Raw genomic sequence first — 20,977 nt, 5'->3', positions numbered from 1 at the left:
TCCCTCTGAAGACCTGAGTCTCTTCACTGCCTCTTAAGGCTTAATGCTCCCTGACTGAGTGGCACAGCGAGAGCCACACTCCCTCTCTCTCTATGTGCCACAGATAATGCTGAGAACAACCTCTCAATTCCAGCTCCCCTCCTCGTCTAATGTGCCCTCCTTCCTCTACCGCTCGCACGCGGCCATTTCCATTCAATGAGACGGCGGCACAAACGTGGGCGATTGTAATGGAAAACACTAACATTGTCCCTAATGGTTTCCCCATCCCAGGAGTTTTTTTAAAACGTATGTAAATTTATGTAAACCCAACAGAAACACATATTTACAATAGCGCGGGGTAATCACAATATGACGACATGGTGCGCTGGCCTTGTAGATGGAGGCGCCATGAGTCATTAGTCAGCTTTATCTCTTTTCTGTTTCCTGTTATGGCATCAGTGCAACAATCACTCACAATAGGAACGAAAATTATCTGCGCTCATCTCGGGCACAGTGATGGAGAGGCGGAGGATGACGATGAAAGAAGGTGAAGACAGATGTTGTACCCTCACAGCTGCCGGATGCCTTGGAGGTGCATCGCACTTAAAAAAAAAAAGTCGGTCCGGTAAACAGTCAACAACATGTCAGTTGCACAGGTTTGAAAAAGATGGAAATATCAACTCGTCGTGATGAAGCCCGATCACGACAAGGCGACTTGTACCGACTCCGGAAAACTGATTTCCAACATTTTTATTGAGGAAACAAATAACAGCAGCGGCTCCTCTGAGAAATAACTTACTTTATTTCATTCTCGGTCATCACATCACAGAAAGCCGTTAGTTCTTGGAAAGAGACAATCTACATTCTGTCTTCACGTAAATCGTGTTCACGCTTTATTGCATGAAATATTAAACAAAGCTAGCGGAGGACAAACAAAAAACGAGGGCGTGGCATGTTTCATACCTTCCGATGTCCCAACAGGATGCCGAGTTTCACGAAAAAAACAAAAAACATAACGCTCATCTCATCATGCCCAAGTTTATGTACAATACAAATGAACCGATATGTTAATTAAACTTTGTTAATGAAAGAATTAAACGAACAAAAGAAAGGAGTTAACATGAATATTAACAGTTAACAGTTTCAGTCCAAATGTATTAAATCTGTTACGCCCATAACAACACAAACATTTTCAAATACTCAACTACATTTCAATCTTAATTTGTTATAACTTTAACACACATTCCAGTTTGTTTTAATGCCCTTAACAGGTAATGTGCGTCTTTTTCTCATTTCACCCTTCAAAAGCCAATTAATCCTGAAGCCCTTGAAGGGAGCATTCCCACCTGTGGCCTCCAGGCTTTACTCTCGGCTCCGTTTGACCAGCTGTTCCACCTCCTTCATGAAGCGCAGGCAGAGCTCATCCTGCCACGGCAGGGCGACACACTGCACCGCCACGGGCAGACCCTCGCCTCCGGTGACAGCCTTCGACACAAAGGCAACATGCAGTCAGTCAACAGGCAGCAAACCACCAGCACCAGTCGTCTGCCTCCATCTACTGAGCAGCGGTGGGACTCCGGTTAGAAGATAGAAGCCTAAAGGGGCAGATGCCGGGCAAGAAGGGTGGCATGTGCCCCTAAAACTCATTATCTGGTTGCTTGTAGTTACCATTAGCAGCAAACTACTGATAGGTATTTTCTATATCATGTAAAATATCACGGTCAAGGAGGCGAGAATGAACCACAGACCAGCAGTATCTTTGATGGCTTTTGCAAAAGGGGGAGCTCAGTCACACCTGCTCAGAGCAGTGTCGACGTCCAAGACATCCCACTGAGCACCCCTTTGCTTCAGCCTTTTATTGAAAGCTTAACACACACATACATATCATCAAAAGGGAAGTGGAACTGCGGGCTCATCTCTTTCACTTCCATACCGTTTTCACAAGACACGTTTCCGAAGATATGTTCTTTAACCTATGTGTGTGTCAAGAATTAGCTAAGGTCAGCAAGAGCATAACAGACATTTATATCCCCATCAACTACTAATAACATTTCATATTAGAATATCTGGAGATGTTTATTGGCACAAAAATGTGAGTCGTGAGCTCTACTCTACTTCAAAGAAATAGGAAAAGTCAATATAAATCACAATGTGTTTTTATTGTTGGTGGAAATGAATGAGACACTGCCAGCAACACAAAAGTGTTATTGAAGGAACAGTGTGTCACTTTTTGGGGGGATATATATACAGAAATTGAATACAGTAGCCTAGAATGGAAGAAACCAAACACTGGCTCTGGACCGTGCCATTCGCTGGTCAAGTTGTGGGGGTGGGGGGACTGAAAAAATAGGCCAAGACAAATTATAGCTTGCAGAAAAAAAGAAAAAAAAGTTCCACAATGATAGTATTCCTTCGGGCAGTATCATGCCAACTACCGTACCATATCAAATGGTATCAGTGACCTCGCACCGACACACTTTTCTTACCCGTTTGAACAGCTTGTCCCAGTGGTCCTTATAAATGCCCTTATAGTGCCTCAGCTCCTCCTCATCCTCTGCCGTCACCGTGGAAACGGGAACGACGCCGGCGGGGAAGGTGAGGAGGTTGTAGAGTATCATGTAAGAAAGAACACCTGGAAGTACAGAGAATAGCAACAGGTCAGTCAGTGTCTTACGCTGGGTGTGATGGTCATCAGGAGCATCATGCAGGTCGATTGCTGCAGAGCTCTTTGGCTACACGGTTCAGTTTCTATGGTAACCACAGCGAGCCATGCTTTACAGAAACCATCAGCAAAGACAGAACATCTCTAAACAACACTCATAAAATATAGAAAACGGATGTGTGTATGAATGGACAGTATGACATCTCATATCACACACAAATACATATTAAAAACTAGAATGGGCACTCGGTAGAGCGCATACCTTCGCATATCACAAGATTGGGCATTGAATTATGAACATTTTGGCATTAGTTGCATGCCAATTGGATACAAATTGACCGTACTATGGTAAAAATAAGATTTTGACCTATCCATGACCTTGACCTTTGACCCGATTGATCCCAAAATCTAATCAAATGGTCCCCGGATAATAACCAATCATCCCATCAAATTTCATGCGATTCGGTTTTAAAAAAAATGTTGTTATGCGAATAACACGCATACAAATAAATAAATAAATACACGGCGATCAAAACATAACCTTCCGCATTTTCAATGCAAAGGTAATAAGTGTCCCGTACTGCTGATCCTGCCGCAGTAGTCGAAGTTGAAGGCTGGTCCGATCACAGGGCACAGCAGCACGTCGATGTTGAGTCTTCTCCACTCTGCCACCGTGTCATGAATGTAGTCCTTGTGAAAATACAAGAGAATCCAATGTCCCCAATGCATGCGTTCATTCATTCATTGGTGCACAAGCATGGTCAGCTGACTTCTACCAGTACCTCGACAGCGGCGTGCTGCTTCCACAGATTTTCAACAGATCTAAAAACAAGGCAGAAAAAGACTCAGAGGATGTTTGTTGTAATTTATGAAACAAACCCAGAAGTGCCAGACAAACTTTCTCACCCGACTCCACAGGCGGAACTGAAGCTGGCAGAGAGACGAGGAGACTGCGGACAACAAGCGAGACTTAAAAACGCGGTCCGGGCGTTCAATCACACAGTAACAGAGCTGGAGACGTATTTATACCAATATCGGACTCACTGGAGGAATAATTGTATTTTCTTTGCGTGTATTTATTCATGTCTGACACAGAAGGAGGGGGCTCACCACGGGCTTGAGGAGGAATGAGAGGGTTTTCTTCAACCACTTAGGAAAATAGTACGGTATCACCTGTGGCCTGAGACAAGGGTCCAGAGGGGCCCCCTCCCTTCAAGAGACACAAGACGGGATCATTGGCACACAACAGAACAATCTGTTCGAAGGGATCATAACGTGCGCTCACATCAGATGACAATCCTCACCACTCCTTTGTTTTGCATTAAATTACACACAATTATCAATTTACCTAATCCGGGTAATTACCAAGGATTACATTAATTACGCCGATTAAATAGCTGGCATTTTAAAGAGAACTTTCACTCACAGTTTTTTAATCAGGCTGGTGCCTCCGTCTGCTAGGATACCCTTGATAACAAGATCATGTAAAACGTAGCTGATCTTCAGAGGACTGTAGGGCACCAACTACAGAGAGGGGGGAAAGCAACTGTATTAAACACAAAAGCTCCCATCACATATTTCATGCGGCCGTAGATCAAATGTTGAGTGTGTGTGTGTGTGTGTGTGTGTGTGTGTGTCTTACAGTGTGCCCTGCTTGCTCCAACAGAGCTTTGACCTCTCGGATGCCTCGGCTCATGCTTGGAGAGGGTTGTGAGTAGCCGTCGCATTCTAGGTAACCGATCCTGAGAGGTTTGGAGCTCTGGTAAATCTGTAGACAAGACATGTTCATTAAGTCAGATCAGTGTGGGGGGGGGGGGGGGGGGAAACACACAGAAGTAGTTTCATTTATTTATTTTTTATTACGTATCTATGAAATGTTTGTGGAAAGGAAGCTTTTCTGCTTATCTTTGGGCTTGAGCTTAGTTCTCCTTATCTAGGTTCATTAAGGCACAGTGAACTGCTACTGAAGATGAATCAAAGGTTTAATTTGTGAGCTTAAACGGACCGGAGCGTTATCTACTCATGGCCCTGTGAAAGGTTTTTACTGTTTTTTTAACCATGACGAAAATAAATACAATGTTGCGGGATAGCAATGTTCCTTTATGTTGCCACTGCACATTGTATTGGTGAATCCGACTCCTTAAAGCGCACATTCCCCCAGAGTGAATATTTTGTAAACAACAGGCTGTAAAAACCCACGGGAGTTTTCACCATTTTCCTTCCCCCGCTCACTGTGAGACGAGACGACAGAATGAACATTGTGAGACAGTATCTCCCCTGCGCTGACCTCTCTGCAGCGGCTATCAGTGAAGTGGATGGATTATCGGATCCTTTCATTTGCTTTCAAGAAACTGCATGGACCAGCACCAGGCTACATCTCTGATCCCTTACCTAGTCGACCTCTCGACCCCTCAGAGCTGATAACCAATCACTGCTCTCCGCTCCACGGACTACAAACTCAAAGGTGATCAAGCATTTCCAGTTGCTGGCCCTTAATTATGGAAGTTTTTACTAAAAAGTTAATGTTCCCCCTCCTACCTTTACAACACATCTTTTCTTTTGTCTTTTAATTACCTTCATAAAGACAGGCATGATCAAACTCTGGTTTATATTTATACTGTTGTGCTGGGATTTTATTAAGATATGCTCTTATTATCTTATTTACGTCTGTCTTTTTTTGATCATTCCTGTTTCTCATTTAATCTCCTGGTAAAGCACTTTTGTCAACGCTTGTGGTTTTTAAATGTGCTCTAATAAACTGGACTTGAATTATAGATGTATGCTGGAACAATACCCCTCAACAGTACAGAGAAGTACGGTACACTCATTGCTTTCTGGCTGCGATTGAGATGAGAAGATTGATATCTTCTGTGGGAAAACACAACTCTTAAAACACTGAACTTTTTGTTTTTGTTCTGTTGTTGACACACCTGCTTATTGAAAGGAATGGGTGGAACAGTGGGATCCAGAGTAAACATGTGGTCACAGAGCAACGCCTGCATAGACAGAACCAGACTGTCCACATCCCTCGCCATGGGTCCGGGACTTGAGGGCACTAATTTCATAAGAAACAAAAGGAAAAGTTGACCACGTTTCTGTCAGACACCACACAAAGAATGCAGGCGACGATGATACACTTGTAACTTACCTGATTTCTGTCCTCTATAAATAGGGTGTAAACCCAGGGAACTAACAAGACACAAAGAAATACATCTTATTAAAGTTAATATCAACACGTCGAACAAAATGTCCCGACTGTGGATCGATCACCCCAAACTACTGAAGCGGAGACGCTCACCTCAGCCGACCTGCCGTCGGCTTGAAGCCGCAGATGCCACAGAATGAGGCAGGAATCCGGATGCTGCCCCCCACGTCGCTGCCGAAGCCGAGCACGGAGCCTCCTCCGCCGACGAGAGCCCCCTCCCCGCCGGACGAGCCCCCGGGGGTCTTCTGGAGGTTGCGGGGGTTCAAGGTCTGCCCATAGATGGTGTTACTGCAGTCGTAACTAAGAAAATGAACAAATGAAGACATTTCATGGCGCACTCTATTGTGTCACAGTTTATCTTTCCAAGTGTTTCTTTTGAGAAATTATTTACTTTAATAGCGCTTGGGGCACATTGGTTTTCACGAAGGGAATAGCTCCTTGTCTCTTCAGAACTTCCACGATCACGCTGTCTCTCTCGGCAGGCTGCTCCAGATTAACGATGACGCCGCAAGTCATGTCGTGACCCTGGTGGTGTTAAATAAACACAGGCAAAGTAAATATAGTCGAATTACCTGACCCGAACGGCACACACCGCTGCCACTACTCCAATCTGGTCACCTGAAGTATTGTTACATGCGCTCCCCCCAAGCCCAATCTTTATCATCTCATTTATCTTGCCGCTATCTATCGATCTAACAATGCAGGCAATGAACAACTATAACACACCTTGTACGCGTAGTTTTCTTTGATGCTAACTGGAACTCCATACAAGAGACCTTCCTTGTTGGAAGCAACAGATTTCAGCTGGTCAAAGCTCTCCAACAAGATCCCCGTGCAGCAGTTCAGATCTTTGTTTACATCCAGAGTCTGTGTAAAAAATAAGCAAAAAAACAGTAGAGACGGGTTTGTACGAATGCCTTTCCTCTAAAATCCTGGTTTAGTAGAACATGAAAATCAGGTAAGAAATGTGCAAAGAAGTAGATTATTATTTACTTGATAACTATGACACGCAAGTTCCTTGTCAAGTCAATAATTCCTTAACCCTCCTGTTATGTCGCGGGAACATCATGGCTGTACGTAAGAAACGAAAACATAACAGGAGGGTTAATTTCTGTAATGATAACCTTAAATTATAACACCGCTAGATAGGCTATTAGAACAACTGAATATTTATAGACATGATTGTTCTAGGATATATGTGAGAAATAATTAGTGTTATTTGAGGTTTGAACCTTTTCCATGTAAGAGTAAAACACTTCCTCCGGGCTCAGCAAGCCTTCCTGCAGGCTGTTGGTCAGCTCAGACAGAGACATCGCTAAGATGAGAGCAGAGTCGGTCCCTGGATGCTGGAGGACACACACACAGGAAATTAATTCACACACACACTAATAAAAAATTAATAATTAAAAGAAAGTTCTACACCGATGAGAAACATAAGGAAGCAAAACACTATTATGTTTTATTTAAAAACAATAGTGACAATTGTCAAATCTCAAAATGTAAGAGAAATGGGAATCTGGACGGGCAAAAAAAAGGTGAAGAAGATGTTTAAAGAAGTTTGTTTCTTTTGTGTTTACGTCGTTCTAAAGAAAAAAAGAAAGAAAAGTAATCAAAAAGTAAAAATTATAACAAATCTGGGAGGATGAATGGGGAAAGTGACGAAACTGTTTACTTGCATAACTTTAATACGGACAATAAAGTCATAAAAGAACAACCAGAAGGACAAGTACTCGTGTGAAGAGTCAGGTGTTGAACACCTGACTCTTCGCAGCAGACATGGCTGATCGTGTACTGATATGTGTGCAGTATCATCATTGATCATTTGAGTATATTAAACGGAGCAATACATCGTTTATTTAAAAGCAGGGCTCTCGAGTTTTGAAGACAGGCAAGCGTGAGATTTCCATCAGCACCCGATACAGCTGACCGTTGCGCGCGCCGGCATCGAGCCGAAAAGAGTTGTTGACGGGGGGGCTAGTGACTATTTCTACTCAGAGAAAAGTTGTTGACGTGGGGGGGGGGGGGGTGCTAGTGACTATTTTTGCTCCATCCCAATGCGCGCAGACCGGCGTCGGAGCTCTGCAGCGGAACAATCGATCGGCGTATTGAGCACCCCTGCATTCAAGCATTAAATAGCCGAGAGGTTTTTTCAGCGTGAGGAATTCGATGTGTGGCGGGAGTGCGTGAGATAAGACCGAAATGCGTGAGTCTCACGCTCAATGCGTGAGACTTGAGAGCCCTGTTAAAAGCAACATATTATTGATGAGCACCAACCACCTGCCAACCACCTGCTGTGTCAAGTCACAAAAAGAAATGCCTGCGATGGGAATAGACTGGCAGTTGCGCAGTTGTCACTCCTAAACTCGTAAACGTGTTTGCAACGATGACATTCACCGACAAAAAAAACTTGTGACCGCGCGGGTCTGAACTCAAAGAAAACACTTCAGACGCAGTGGCGGTTCGTCCATAGGGGGCGCTAGGGCGCCGCCCCTCTTAAAATTTGGACATGAAAAAAAAAGAAGAAAAAAAAGAAGAAAAAATCCTGTCAAAAAACATTATATGCCAAATCATTTAAATAGTAAATATACCGTGTTGACGCGCTAAATATGTGTGGGAGACCGTAAGCCTGTCAACAACCACTTAAGTTAATGTGAAAAAATATAATATATCGCCATTATCACGGAGAGAAGCCCCTCCCCTTTTTCGAGGCGCAGGTCTAACGTGTGTACGGCATCGATACAACATTTCAGTCGTTTTGGCAATGACCGGCTTCACATTGGCGGATGAAACCGGGAATCTTGGGGCGCACAAATGTGCGCACGCGATTGGATTATTCGGCAGATCAGAGACCCGTATGTTCCCTCAGCCCATAGAGCAGTGTTGCCAGGTCCGCGGTTTTCCTGCGGAATCGGGCCACTTTTGAAGTGTTGCGCGGGTTGAATTTTGTGTCCTTGGTTCGGGTAGACCTATTTTGCATGCAAATTACATGAATATCTTTAAATAAAAATCCATATTTTAAATGAAATAATTTATTCATACCCAAATCCTACCAAACTGACTCCAGATCAGCACGTACACATTTTATTTATGATAATATACTGTATCTAATTACACAAGGCCATTTTAGGACCTAGGTGAAATAACTTGAGGGAAAACTGCTTTTGCTGCTGGCAAACTAAACATATGTTGTTACTTTGTAGATATTACAATACATTTGGCAATGATAGCAATGCTGTTGGACTTTAAAAGCAGTGTATATGGTTTGGCACGGGCATATTTTGAGTTCTGATATTGGGCTGGTTTTATCTCACAGACCTGGCAACCCTGCCAGGGAGCTCCACCTCCACGCAGGTACGCGAGCAACATAGCTAGCAGAAGCTTGTTGTTAGCATGGCGTTGGTGACTGAAAACTCTGTGGTATCTCTACGCGAAAGACCTTTCAATCGACGGTCAGATATTGATAAGAAGAGGCTGAAAGAGTTGGGACCCGAACATCCGGAATTAAAAATTCAGCAGCAAATCGCTGACCGCGGGAGGACGTACACCCGGAGATTCTCCTCTAGCCGATATGCTAACCGGAGCTGATTAGCTGAATGCTCCATGAGTAATTCGTTTTTTGTTCCCCCTGTCTGTTGTTCCAAAGTCCTGGGACTGAAACTCTCTGGACTACAACGGGGTGAGGGATCTACAGAGCTTCAGACAACTGTAAAGCACGAATCTTGCCGCAGTTATCTAGCTAAGAGCATGGAGCTAACTCGCTAACAGCTGTTAGCGAGTTAGCTTCATGCAGAGCAGTAGGAGACCGAACTGGCATCGAAACACAACGAAGAAGTTCTGAAAAACAGACACATTCCCTCAAGAATAATGAAACAGGCTGGTTACAGACATGATTGACTTTAACCAGAGAGTTATTGAGAAGTTTGCCAACTTTAAAGAGAGGAGGCTACTTGTCTTTACAGTAGTGGGTCTACTCTGTCACCCAATGTAACATGTGATCTCTTTCTGACTCTATTCTGCTCTGAACCTCTTTCATGTGACGGTGAAACTCTTTTATTTTGCAAACCTCTGAAACCCAACCCAACGTTCCTTAAAGCTGCTCTGAACCTCTCATGCCCAAAGTTACAGTGTGTTGATAGTTGTTATTGGACCGTGTTGAGCACGCTGTGTTACATTACATGTCATTTAGCAGACGCTTTTATCCAAAGCGACTTACAATAAGTGCATTTCAACCTAGAGTACAAACTAAGAACAACAAGAATACAGGAAGTAACATTTCCTCAACATAGTCGAACTACAAAAGTACCATAAGTAAGTGCTATCTAAGTGCCACTGAAGTGCTAATCTGTGTTTTAATCCAGATATAGTTGAAATAAAGCTTTGTTTTTTACTATATTCTACTCAAACCCTCTTTTCTTCTCATTGTTGAGTGCTATTTAAACTGCGCCCCCCCCCAAAAAAAAAATCACCAGCCGCCACTGTTCAGACGGTGTGTGATAACTTTCCCTCCGAGTCTCAACTCCTCACCGACTTCTTGTACCGCAGCACAGCCTGCTCGGCCCGCTGCAGGCTGTCGGCTCTCCGGTTCCTGGCTCTCTGCACCTTCTCCTTCGCCACCTGATGCCGGTAGACCTGTCGCACGAGCGTCAGCACGGCTCCCGCCCCGCACGCCGCACCCGTCAGCAGCGCCGCGGTCCCGCTGTCGAGCCTCGCGCCCTGCAGGAACTGTTTCACATTGTCCATGACGACGGACATCGTCTTTCGTCTTTCTTCTTCTTCTTCTTCTTCTTCTCCTTCTTCTTCTTCCGGGTCGGCTAACTGGAGCTAAAAGCCGCAGTGGTTGCATTTAACTGGTCCCAAAGATGGGTGCGACTTTGCCGGTTACATATTCATAGCAAAGCTCTCCTCGAGGGGACGGACAAACTGCCACCGGAGGAGAAAGCCAGGCTGAATTGCCTCATTGCCTTATATTTTGTTGTATAGGATTTTGTTCGGAGTTACTTTCAAGTGTTTAAATAAATGTGCTTAATTGATCTTAATCTCCATGATTCTATAACTAGTCCGATATTAGTTTTGGAATGTGTGGTTGTCAATCTAGCTGTCAGGATTGTAACTATTACAACATGTGTTGTTATGGTAGTTTTAAAATGGAAAAAGTAAGTGGATCACTTGACTTTACCCCCTTGATTTTGCAGGTCTGTCTCACTTTACCCCAGTTTAGGGGTAAAGTGAGAGACAAGACCACTTTTTTTGAAACAATCATATTTTCACTGCCCTTTGTCCAAAAGACATTCTGATAACGTACTTTGCGAGGTAACATCCTGAATTAATGGGAAATGTGTACGTTTTACTGATATATCATTTAAGCTTGCCTAGAGGGGAGCAAATGTAAAAAGTGTCTCACATTACCCCGCTCTCCCCTACTGTTTGACTTCTCTGTTCTTGGCTGGCCACACAAGAATTCAACCAGCCAAGAACACAGAGACCACATTACGTTTTTCATATTTAAAGTAAAGTAAATAAGTGGCCTGAACTGTTTGACCTATCTGTGTTCTTGGCTGGCCACACAAGAATTCATGAGGTAAACATACACAATGTGCAATAAGGCCAGACATGGTCATACATGTATGAATATCGAAACATTACACCCACATGTGATTATTTACCATCTGTCCATAGACCATGGGCATTGACCACATTGCGTTTACACATATTTACTTTGCCTTAATATGTCTGTGATTTATGCCACTTAAATAAAGTAAATAAGTGACCTGTACTGTTTGACTTCTCTGTGTTCTTGGCTGGCCACACAAGAATTCAACCAGCCAAGAACACAGAGACCACATTACGTTTGTCATATTTAAAGTAAAGTAAATAAGTGGCCTGAACTGTTTGGCCTCTCTGTGTTCTTGGCTGGTATGGTCCGGGGAGAGGGATCCTCCTCTGTTGCTCTCCTGAACGTTTCTTTTTTTCTTCTTTTTCTGATCCGATGTGAGGTCCTGGGACAGGGAGGTCGTATGTGTACAGATTGTAAAGTTCTCTGAGGGAAATTGGTAATTTTGATTATTGGCTATACTAAATAAAACTGAATTGAATGCACACATATGTATATACAAGAGTATATATACATATATATGGATATGAACATAAAAACACAATAGCGACAGTGAAAAGGAGGTCAAAGTGCTTTATGACTGATTCATTGTTCACCAGTGCTGGCCAGTGGAAAGAGACTGTTCTGGTGTCTGTTGGTTTTGCCAAACAGCGCCTACTAGCTACTAGAGGAAGGGGGGGGGGGTTCAAAGTCCTGAATAGGGAGCCGGCTGGCGAGACATTATGATGAGGCATTAATAGCAAAAGGTCCTCACAATTTAATATAAACTTGATTTCAACGGTAATCCATTTATCGAAGGTTCAGCATGACATGACATATTTACCAATTTGAATTGATTATGATAAAAAAATTAACTTGTGACACCAGGTTAGGTTTTCAAGCCATCCACTTTAATGAAATGCTGACTACCTTGTTAAATACTTATACAGATACAGTAATGTGTACATATAAAGTTACAGATCCACATGGATGTTTGTAATACAATGTTCTCCCCATAACATTTGAAGAATGTCAGCAGCCAGTTGTGCAACCTTCAGGGAGGACTTCATTTGACCGAATGGAACAGTTTGCTTGACACCTACAGAGGACAAGAGGAAGTTAATGAATGCATGTTACTACATACAGTGCAAGCACACTAAAGGGCCTAAAATCATGTTGCAAAGCAAATACATGTTGCCGATACATGCAGGTTCTACTTGCAAATGTTTGGCCAACATTGTTTGATAACTAAAAGCATATTTCTTTGATACAGTTATCTCAAAATCTGTGAGAATGTTTCTTTACAATTTAAATATAGGTCAAACTGGAGGGGTGGTGTGGGGCATATCTTTAAGTTAAAGGAAAAGCTGTGGAACGATTATTAACATTATTCTGGTATACATTTAGAGTTTGCATCATGAGGCAACTCCTATATGAATGATTTGCAAACCGCATTTATCGACTGAACTTATCTTGACAAAGAATAGTGTCACTCATTCTATTTGAAAACGGTTGACAAGCGCCTCGACATAACCTGCGACGGTCGATGCTTACGCAGTGGTCGCGGGCATGCAGGAAGTCAAACAGCTCCTCGGTACAATCCTCCAGCGTTGAAGACCGGGAGCCAACTCTGGTCTCACAATGCTCCAGGCGCTCCCGAGTGTGAACGCAGTGCTCCGTCTCGGCACACTTCTGTCGCACCGTTTCAAGGGGATCCTGAAACGCACAATGCAGCATTCAGGGCACGTACCTTGTTCAGTGTCCTTCCAAAGGGGAGACACATTCAGTAGATTCAGCACTGCACTCACTTGCTCCATCACTCCAAAAAAAAAGAGAGCAAAATCCAACCACACAGACATTCAACCGCCTTTTTTCCTTCAAAACGATGTGATTCAGACAAGCCGTAAAAAGGGGGTTCCAGTGGTACATTTTGAACAATGTGTTATGTGGAGAAATAAAAATGCCTTGTATATTCATAGACATTTCCAGAGGGAGGGAGGGAAGGGGGGGGGGGCTGTGTCTTATTAATCTCCTGTAATCACGTCTAAATATTGTCCACGTCTCCTTACCTTTGTGTTTCTCATGTTTTCAGTTGAATACTGGTGTTTTCGAGCCAATTTTAAATAATGTATAATCTCCATGTTTGTTCTTTAAAATGTAATTAAATTACAGATGAGCAGAAGACATATTGTCATTCTGATGTGGGGATAAACATACCACCATGTCTTCCTCCTCCTCTTCTTCCTCCTCCTGAAGCAGACATAACGTTACGTGACAAACAGGCAGTGGTTTTGTCATGAATCACAGATTCAACAGTTACCGACAACAAACTAGAATATCATGTTTAATTCCGCTGCATTAATCAGACTCAACATGTTTCTGACTATAAGCTGGTGATGGCACGCTTAGTTAGCAGTGTTGTGTTAGCTCGCTTGCTAAAATAACCAAACGTTACTGGTTTAGCTGGGTTGTTTTAAATGTGTCGTGGCTACTAACTTCCTCGGGCTCTCCATTCGTGATCATCTTCTCCTCGAAAACCATGATTTTGTGTTGATATTGTCCTCGGATAGCCGGCTGTCAAATCGCGAATGTTGGAGGACACGGAGGGTCAGACAAGCAGAGCGGAAGTTAGCGAAAACGAGACAATCAGCTTCCGGTAATCGGACTTTCACAACAAAACTACCAGCTCAACAACTTCGTTGCAGTTATATTGTGCCGTTGAATTGTGGGATCTTGATTATGTGAAAACGTTAATTAAATTACATTTATAAATTCTGTTTGAGCCATGCTTGAAGTCGACGAGTTATCTCAATTTGTGGCAATAGTACACCTTTAAGTATAATAATTTCAAACTTTCTTAATATAACCGACATGACATGTTACAGTATAACTATAACGTGTATGATATATAATTTTTTATTGGAAAAAACAGACTAATATTTACCCTGATACTCGCTTAGTAGCGCTTTTCACAATAAACGAGATTAAGCAACAGATGTGTTTTATTATGAAATTGGTGTCATTTCCCGCAGCCACATTTATAAAGCTTTATACCACCATCATCTGTTGAGCAGTAGTACTACACCATCACAATTAATTAACAAAACCTCACTGTACTTTAATGGTTTATGGTATACTGTATGCTTTGGAATTAGCAATGTAAGTTTAAATACTAAATGTTCTCACTTTTTCATGTATACACTGAGATTTCACAAATTGTTTGGTCATGAAAACTTGGTTTAAAGTCATGGAAAAGTCATGGAAATCCATTGGTCGTATGACAAAATGATTTGACTTTTTTTTTTTTATGTGTTAATTTGCTAAACATTATGTGCAATTCATGGCACAATTCCAACTGCATCAGTTATTTGTCTCTCACCATTGATCATTTTTTAAATAGTGGTCCAACAGAATGGGAGGGTCTATTTGAACAGTGATGCAACACTTAGCTTGAGCAAAAAGTTTATTAACAACAAAGTCAGTTACTACAAATCTGAACTGAACACAGTGATTCGAAGCAGGAAAGTGATTTTCACCAAAGTTGCATTTAGGTTGATTTTTGTAAAAAATGTTGGACTGTTTGTAGAGTGAGATGGCAGCTGGAAGGAAGGAGCTCCTGGAGAGGATCTGGATCCGTCTCGAACTGAAAGTGCTCGACCGGGAGGACCCTGTTCTCCACCACCACCTCTAATGGTTCCAAGATGGTTCCCAGTTATGAGGTGCCCTTGTCATTTCATAATTTCCTTTTTTGATATGTGATATCTCAAATGTTTCATTGATCTCTTCAGGCCAACAGTATGTACCTGACAATACTCTCTGAGCCGGACCTGTTTGTTGCAAAGTAAAAACACAAATGTACCTTTGTAGTTATTTTCAATAGGGTTCTTTATTTTGTTATCATCAGTGCCTCTTCAGTGTTGGTAAGTTCTCTATGATCATTTTGAAATATGCACCCGCAGTGTTATACAAATGATAATAATATTTATTAATTAAATTCCCTGTTTCCCCCCTTATATTACAGTCATGTTTTGTTCTCTTGCACCTACATCTGTCTACTGCACCTACATCTGTGACGACTGACCAGGTGAGAAGACAGCTGGAGAAACTACACCAGCGCAGAGCTGAAGGTCCTGATGGCATCAGCCCCAGGGTCCTAAAGACCTGCGCCACCCAGCTGTCTGGTGTCCTGCAGCGCCTCTTCAACCTCAGCCTGAGGCTGGGGGAAGTCCCGGTGCTGTGGAAGACGTCGTGCCTGGTCCCTGTCCCAAAGAAGTCAGCACCATCTGGCCTCAACGACTACCGACGCTTCGCCGTCACCTACCATGTTATGAAGGTGCTGGAGAGGCTGGTCTTGGCCCACCTCCGCCGCAGGTGAAATCATCGTAGGACGCGCTGCAATTTGCTTACCAACCTAATGTTGGAGTGGACGGCGCCATCATCTTCCTGCTGCACGAGCTCAGTCGCACCTGGATGGAACCGATGTCTCTGTGAGAGTCACTTTCTTTGACTTCTCCAGTGCATTTAACACCATCCAGCCACTGCTGCTGAGTGAGAAGCTGCGGGTGGCCGGTGTGGACGCGTCCACCATCTCCTGGATCACTGACTACCTCACAGGCAGACCACAGTTTGTCAGAATGGGCCGTGTGCTGTCTGGAACGGTGGTCAGTGATGTTGAGCCCACAGGAACTGTTCTGTCTCCCTTCCTCTTCACCCTGTACACCAGTGACTTCCAGTACAACACGGAGTCATGCCATCTGCAGAAGTACTCTGATGATTCTGCAGTGGTCGGGTGTATTAGGGATGGACGGGAGGAGGAGTACAGGGCAGTGGTGAGTGACTTTGTAAAGTGGGCCGATGAGAACCACCTGCGGCTGAACGTGGCCAAGACCAGAGAGATGGTGGTGGACTTCAGGAGGAAGGCTCCTACACCTCTGAGTGTCCTGGGAGTGGACGTGGACATGGTGGAGGAGTACAAGTACCTGGGCGTCTCCATCGACAGCCGACTGAACTGGAAGGCCAACATCAACGCTGTGTACAAGAAGGGGATGAGTCGTCTCTTTTTCCTGAGAAAGCTTCGATCCTTCAACGTGTGCAGCAAGATGCTGGAGTTATTCTACCAGTCGGTTGTCGCCAGTGTGCTGCACTTTGCCATTGTCTGCTTGGGGAGCAGCATCGAGCCGGTGACACCAGCCGTCTTAACAAACTGGTTAGGAAGGCTGGCTCCATCATCGGCTGCCAGCTGGAGCACCTGGAACAGGTGGTGGAGAGGAGGTCGTTGAAGAAACTGGTGTCCATATTGGACAACCCGGACCACCCTCTCCACCACCTCCTACAGGGACAGAGGAGTTCTTTCTCCAGACGTCTCCTCACGCTCCGCTGCCACAAGGAGAGATACAGGAGAACATTCCTGCCGACGGCTATGAGGCTCTACAACAGTTCACCTCTTGCCAGATCACCCTAACCCTTCTTATATTTTGTGTTTTGTTTTTTTATTCTTGTGTGTTGCTGCTACTGACTCGACAAATTTCCCCTTGGGGATTAATAAAGTATATATCTATCTATCTATCTATCTATCTATCTATAATGATGCATACATTACGTTAGGTTCTGGTACGCGATCAGTAAAGATAACAATTGTTTACGAGTTCATTTTAATAAAATTGGGAACAATCATCCTGCACGTTGCTGGCCGTTTCTCCATTTCATTTATATCAACAGAATATATTAATGAACAGTAATAAATATAAGGCCTTTGAGTCAAATGGAAATCAAAAAGGGAGAATATTTATGTATAAAGTGTTATACATTGTCAGATATTTTCACTATATCAGAAAAATGAAACAATATAAAGAAAGACATATCGAGAAGGTTTGTTGAACATGTATATAATTGTGCTTCTCAGTAAATAAACAGTAACAATACTGTACATACATGAACATGAACATACAGGATTTTATGCGACAAATGACATTTTGAAGCTTTTAGATGATTATTTCTCGTTCAGCCTGAAGCGTCAGTCTCCTCCTTGATTTCTTGTCAGCAGATGATGCAAACAGCGGATGACAGCTTCCTGTCTGGATGACAGCTTCCTGTGTGTGGGAGGAGCTTCCTGTCTGGATGACAGCTTCCTGTGTGGGAGGAGCTTCCCGAACCCGTCGGCACAGAAGAAGCAGATGGAAACAAACAACGTCCTCTGCTGGTGGGGACGGGTCCTGTGGTCCTCAGCTGGTCCTCCTCTGGTCCTCTGGTCCTCCATCCTCCTCAGCTGGTCCTCTGGTCCTCCTCATCTGGTCCTCATCTGGTCATCTGGTCCTCAGCTGGTCCTGTGGTCCTCCATCCTCCTCAGCTGGTCCTCATCTGGTCCTCCATCCTCCTCATCTGGTCATCTGGTCATCTGGTCCTCCATCCTCCTCATTTGGTCATCTGGTCCTCCATCCTCCTCATCTGGTCCTCCATCCTCCTCATCTGGTCATCTGGTCCTCAACCTGGGTAAAAGAGACTTGGAGACTTTTCTTAACGTTAGTAGTTTTTATCACACATCTGTCTGGTTCAGCCACCTTCACCTAACTAAGAATAACCAGAGAGAGTCAAATGAACACCGGGAACATATCTGATTTATTGCAGAGAATACAAACACAGCTCATACTGCAGTCGCACAGAGACCCGACAGCCCGGCACCCCAAACTCTCACAACACCCCCCACAAAAGCCCCAGAGGAACCCAGGAGAAAGCCTTGTCCAAGTCCACAAAACACATGTAGACTGGTTGGGCAAACTCCCAGGACCCCTCCAGCAGTCTTGCGAGGGTAAAGCGCTGGTCCACTGTTTCACAACTGGGACGGAATCCGCACTGCTCCTCTTGAACCACGAGGACCGCAACCCACAAGGAGACGACCCTCTGCTTCTCCGGGGAAAACTCCCAACATGGCGGCGCTCAGACGAGGGCTTGGAAGTGTTTCTCTGGTCCAGGCGACGTAGCTAAAGTCTGGAAGATGAAAATGTCTAAATAATACTTACCGAATTTTTTAGGCATCAAATCTGTGGTTGGTTTGTCAAGATTAAGCCTCCTGAAAATAGTGCTCCGACGATTTGGTGGTTGGATGGTAAAATGCTTCACGGTGAAGAACCGGAGTAAACTCATTCGCAAGAAACATCATAGATCTGTCAAGTTGTTCCAATTCCAAAGTCCCCATGTAGCCAACCACGGTCCAGATGCCCGGATGGGACTTGCTCCACTTTACCGAATGCAGAATGCATTTCCCACCAGCATCAGGGAACAATGGCGGAGGAGACAATACACAACTGGAAGGTGACACTTTGAAATGGTATTTTCTTGAGGTGAGATGTGAGTTGTTGAGGCATCACATCTGGTCGGGTTGTCACGATTAAGCCTCCATGAAAATGGATCTGAGGTGATGATGTCGTCAGGTGAGCTGCTGTTCTAATTGCAGGATGACCGTACTGCATCCTCCCGTGCCTGGGACTCCAAAGTACACATCTGGGGGCGGAGCTTCTTCAGGATGATCCGCACCAAAACCTCTCCTACAGGAAGAAACCTATTGCCAACCCCGGCACACGCGAGGGAAGGCTGTCTGGTGCTTTGTCAGTCCTGCCAGACATAAAGGTTTAAAATCCTGCAGCGAACAGGCTGGGGGTCTCAATCCGAGTCGCTGTCCTCCTCCCACTGCCAGTGTGTTCTGTTTGTGGAGGATCCGAGGCCTGAAGAGGAGGGCGGAGATCGTGGTCCTCATCTCAAAATGTGTTCTAGTCTGAACTTGTGAAACATCTTAAGTCTGTCAAGTTGTTCCAATTCTGAAGTTTCACAGTGATGCATCCAAAATGATTTGTCATTGAGCTGCTGTTATAAAGGCAGAATGACCGCACTGCGACCTCCTGACCATGGGACTCCAAAGTGCACAACGGGGACGGAGCTTCTTCAGGATTGACCGCACCAAAACCTGTGCTGCAGGATGAAACCTATTCCCAACCCCGCCAGACGCGAGGGAAGGCTGTCGGGTTTTATCAGTCCTGAAGGTTTAAGATCCTGCAGCAAGCAAGTGGTCGGCCTCAATCCTCGTCGCTGTCCTCATCCGTCTGCCAGTATCTTCGGAAGGTAACAACGTCCCTGAAGTCCTCTTCTCTGGTCCTCTTGGTGGAGGGTCCCGCGCCGTCCTCTTCCCTGGTCCTCTTCACGGAGGAGCCGAGGCCGGAGGTGGAGGGGGCGGAGTCCTCTTCGTCCTCTTCTGGCCGGGGGAAGAAGGGGGGCGGCGCACCAAGGAAGGGGATGGGAGGAAGGAAGGGCTGGTCATCTTCTTCGTCCTCAATCTCGGACATGGAGCCGTAGCCGGAGTCCTCGCTGTCCGAGTTGGCCTCCCATCCCTCGTCGTCATCAAATGGGACCTGGGGACCCCACCAACCGCGACCCCAACCACCGCGATCCCAACCACCGCGATCCCAACCACCGCGATCCCAACCACCGCGATCCCAACCACCCTCAGGCATAGCCTGACCCACAAATGCAATACCAGCCTCACCTCGATTACCTTCGTCGTCTAAGGCGTTCCGGAAGACGTCCATCGCAGGCAGCAGCACGATGTCGTTCAGAGCAGCTAAGAGGGAAACGTTCAAACCGTCAGGATTTCTCGTAACAGTAAATAAATATTTCTGTATTACATTTAGCAATAATATATTATTATTAGAAATAATAGAAAATAAAAAACCACAGGGTATCCTAACAACGACAGACCACATAAGAGTGCTGAAGAGTGCATAAGAGCCTTTTATACATTTAACAGTTACATCCAACATAGTGCAGCTCTGTTTAAACAGATGAGGGAATCAGAATCAAGTAATGCTGCTTCCATGTGACACTTCATGTTAAACTTTAATACATTTTGTAAATCTTAAAAAAATATGTTTCACAAAGATGGACATGTTGACTATATAATAAAGATTTATTCTAATGGAAATCATAATAATAATAATTATTATCGTTATTGATAATGTCAGCAACATTTGCATATGTCTTAAACAACAAAGTGGGATTCATAATGAATTAGTTAATTTACTAATTATTAATTCATAAAGTTTGGGGGCCTTTCACAGCTTTTGGTGGTCAATTAAGCGACAGCTGAGCTCTCGGCAAAGACATTTATTCAGGACGTCGGTGAATAAAAATATGAATAAATGGTTCGCGATAAACGGCGTGAACGTATTTAATATACATTAAACCACGCGCGTCATGCCGCACAGTGAAACATGGCGATACAGTAACCTCTTTGCTTTATAACTCATTGTTCTCCCGTTCACGAGGTGCACCTCAGGGCGCGTGGAGGATGCTGGAGGCAGCGCGCGCTCTGCGCTGCCATCAGTTAACGCTACTTAACAGATCGCTCTCTTGTCCCCCCGAAAGCAAAGCACCGCAACAACGAGCACAGTGCATTTCAATGTTAAATGTCAAATAAATCACTTTAATAGCTAAAGTAAAGGAGCAGATGTGTGTACAGTAAGTCCCGTTTCAACGGGCACAACAGAGCAACTCA

The 20,977-nt window shown here is 44.3% G+C and overlaps 2 protein-coding genes across 4 annotated transcripts; both read right to left on the bottom strand.

Moving 5' to 3' along the window:
- Positions 1–758: 758 nt before the first annotated feature.
- Positions 759–11,983, bottom strand: LOC130193670 (vitamin D3 hydroxylase-associated protein). Its single transcript, XM_056414309.1, has 15 exons — positions 10,371–11,983; positions 7,079–7,192; positions 6,573–6,713; positions 6,238–6,371; positions 5,940–6,146; positions 5,790–5,830; positions 5,572–5,696; positions 4,284–4,409; positions 4,068–4,165; positions 3,752–3,851; positions 3,548–3,591; positions 3,424–3,463; positions 3,223–3,331; positions 2,466–2,611; positions 759–1,464 (listed from the first exon to the last, which is right to left on the bottom strand). Exons 1-15 carry the CDS (start codon positions 10,596–10,598, stop codon positions 1,342–1,344), a joined length of 1,776 nt encoding a protein of 591 aa, XP_056270284.1. The 5' UTR covers positions 10,599–11,983; the 3' UTR covers positions 759–1,341.
- A 342-nt stretch (positions 11,984–12,325) lies between these two features.
- LOC130193699 (cytochrome b-c1 complex subunit 6, mitochondrial) lies at positions 12,326–14,078 on the bottom strand. Of its 3 annotated transcripts, XM_056414358.1 has the most exons (4): positions 13,933–14,077; positions 13,654–13,686; positions 12,991–13,152; positions 12,326–12,535 (listed from the first exon to the last, which is right to left on the bottom strand). In XM_056414358.1, the coding sequence occupies exons 1-4, from the start codon at positions 13,975–13,977 to the stop codon at positions 12,503–12,505; spliced, it is 273 nt and encodes a 90-aa protein (XP_056270333.1). In that variant the 5' UTR covers positions 13,978–14,077; the 3' UTR covers positions 12,326–12,502. The 3 variants fall into 3 exon arrangements, with proteins under 3 accessions (XP_056270333.1, XP_056270335.1, XP_056270334.1); XM_056414360.1 differs by lacking the exon at positions 13,654–13,686 and having other exon boundaries at positions 13,933–14,078; XM_056414359.1 differs by lacking the exons at positions 13,654–13,686; positions 13,933–14,077 and adding an exon at positions 13,245–13,647.
- Positions 14,079–20,977: the final 6,899 nt, after the last annotated feature.

Source organism: Pseudoliparis swirei, chromosome 5, assembly GCF_029220125.1.
Source record: "Pseudoliparis swirei isolate HS2019 ecotype Mariana Trench chromosome 5, NWPU_hadal_v1, whole genome shotgun sequence".
NCBI classification, from domain to species: Eukaryota; Metazoa; Chordata; class Actinopteri; order Perciformes; family Liparidae; genus Pseudoliparis; species Pseudoliparis swirei.
This window is presented reverse-complemented; position numbering and strand designations above follow the sequence as displayed.

What these genes read in the sequence shown, in the direction of transcription:
- LOC130193670 (XM_056414309.1), bottom strand. Translation starts at nt 10,598, where the DNA reads ATGTCCGTCGTCATGGACAATGTGAAACAGTTCCTGCAGGGCGCGAGG. An exon ending in GTGCCCCAAGCGCTATTAAA is followed by an intron (nt 6,147 to 6,237) that starts GTAAATAATTTC and finishes TCATTTTCTTAG; the next exon opens with TTACGACTGCAGTAACACCA. An exon ending in GGGACAAGCTGTTCAAACGG is followed by an intron (nt 1,465 to 2,465) that starts GTAAGAAAAGTG and finishes TTTGTGTCGAAG; the next exon opens with GCTGTCACCGGAGGCGAGGG.
- LOC130193699 (XM_056414358.1), bottom strand. Translation starts at nt 13,977, where the DNA reads ATGGTTTTCGAGGAGAAGATGATCACGAATGGAGAGCCCGAGGAA. An exon ending in AGGAGGAGGAAGACATGGTG is followed by an intron (nt 13,153 to 13,653) that starts GTATGTTTATCC and finishes TGTGCGTTTCAG; the next exon opens with GATCCCCTTGAAACGGTGCG. An exon ending in TGCATGCCCGCGACCACTGC is followed by an intron (nt 12,536 to 12,990) that starts GTAAGCATCGAC and finishes TGTCCTCTGTAG; the next exon opens with GTGTCAAGCAAACTGTTCCA.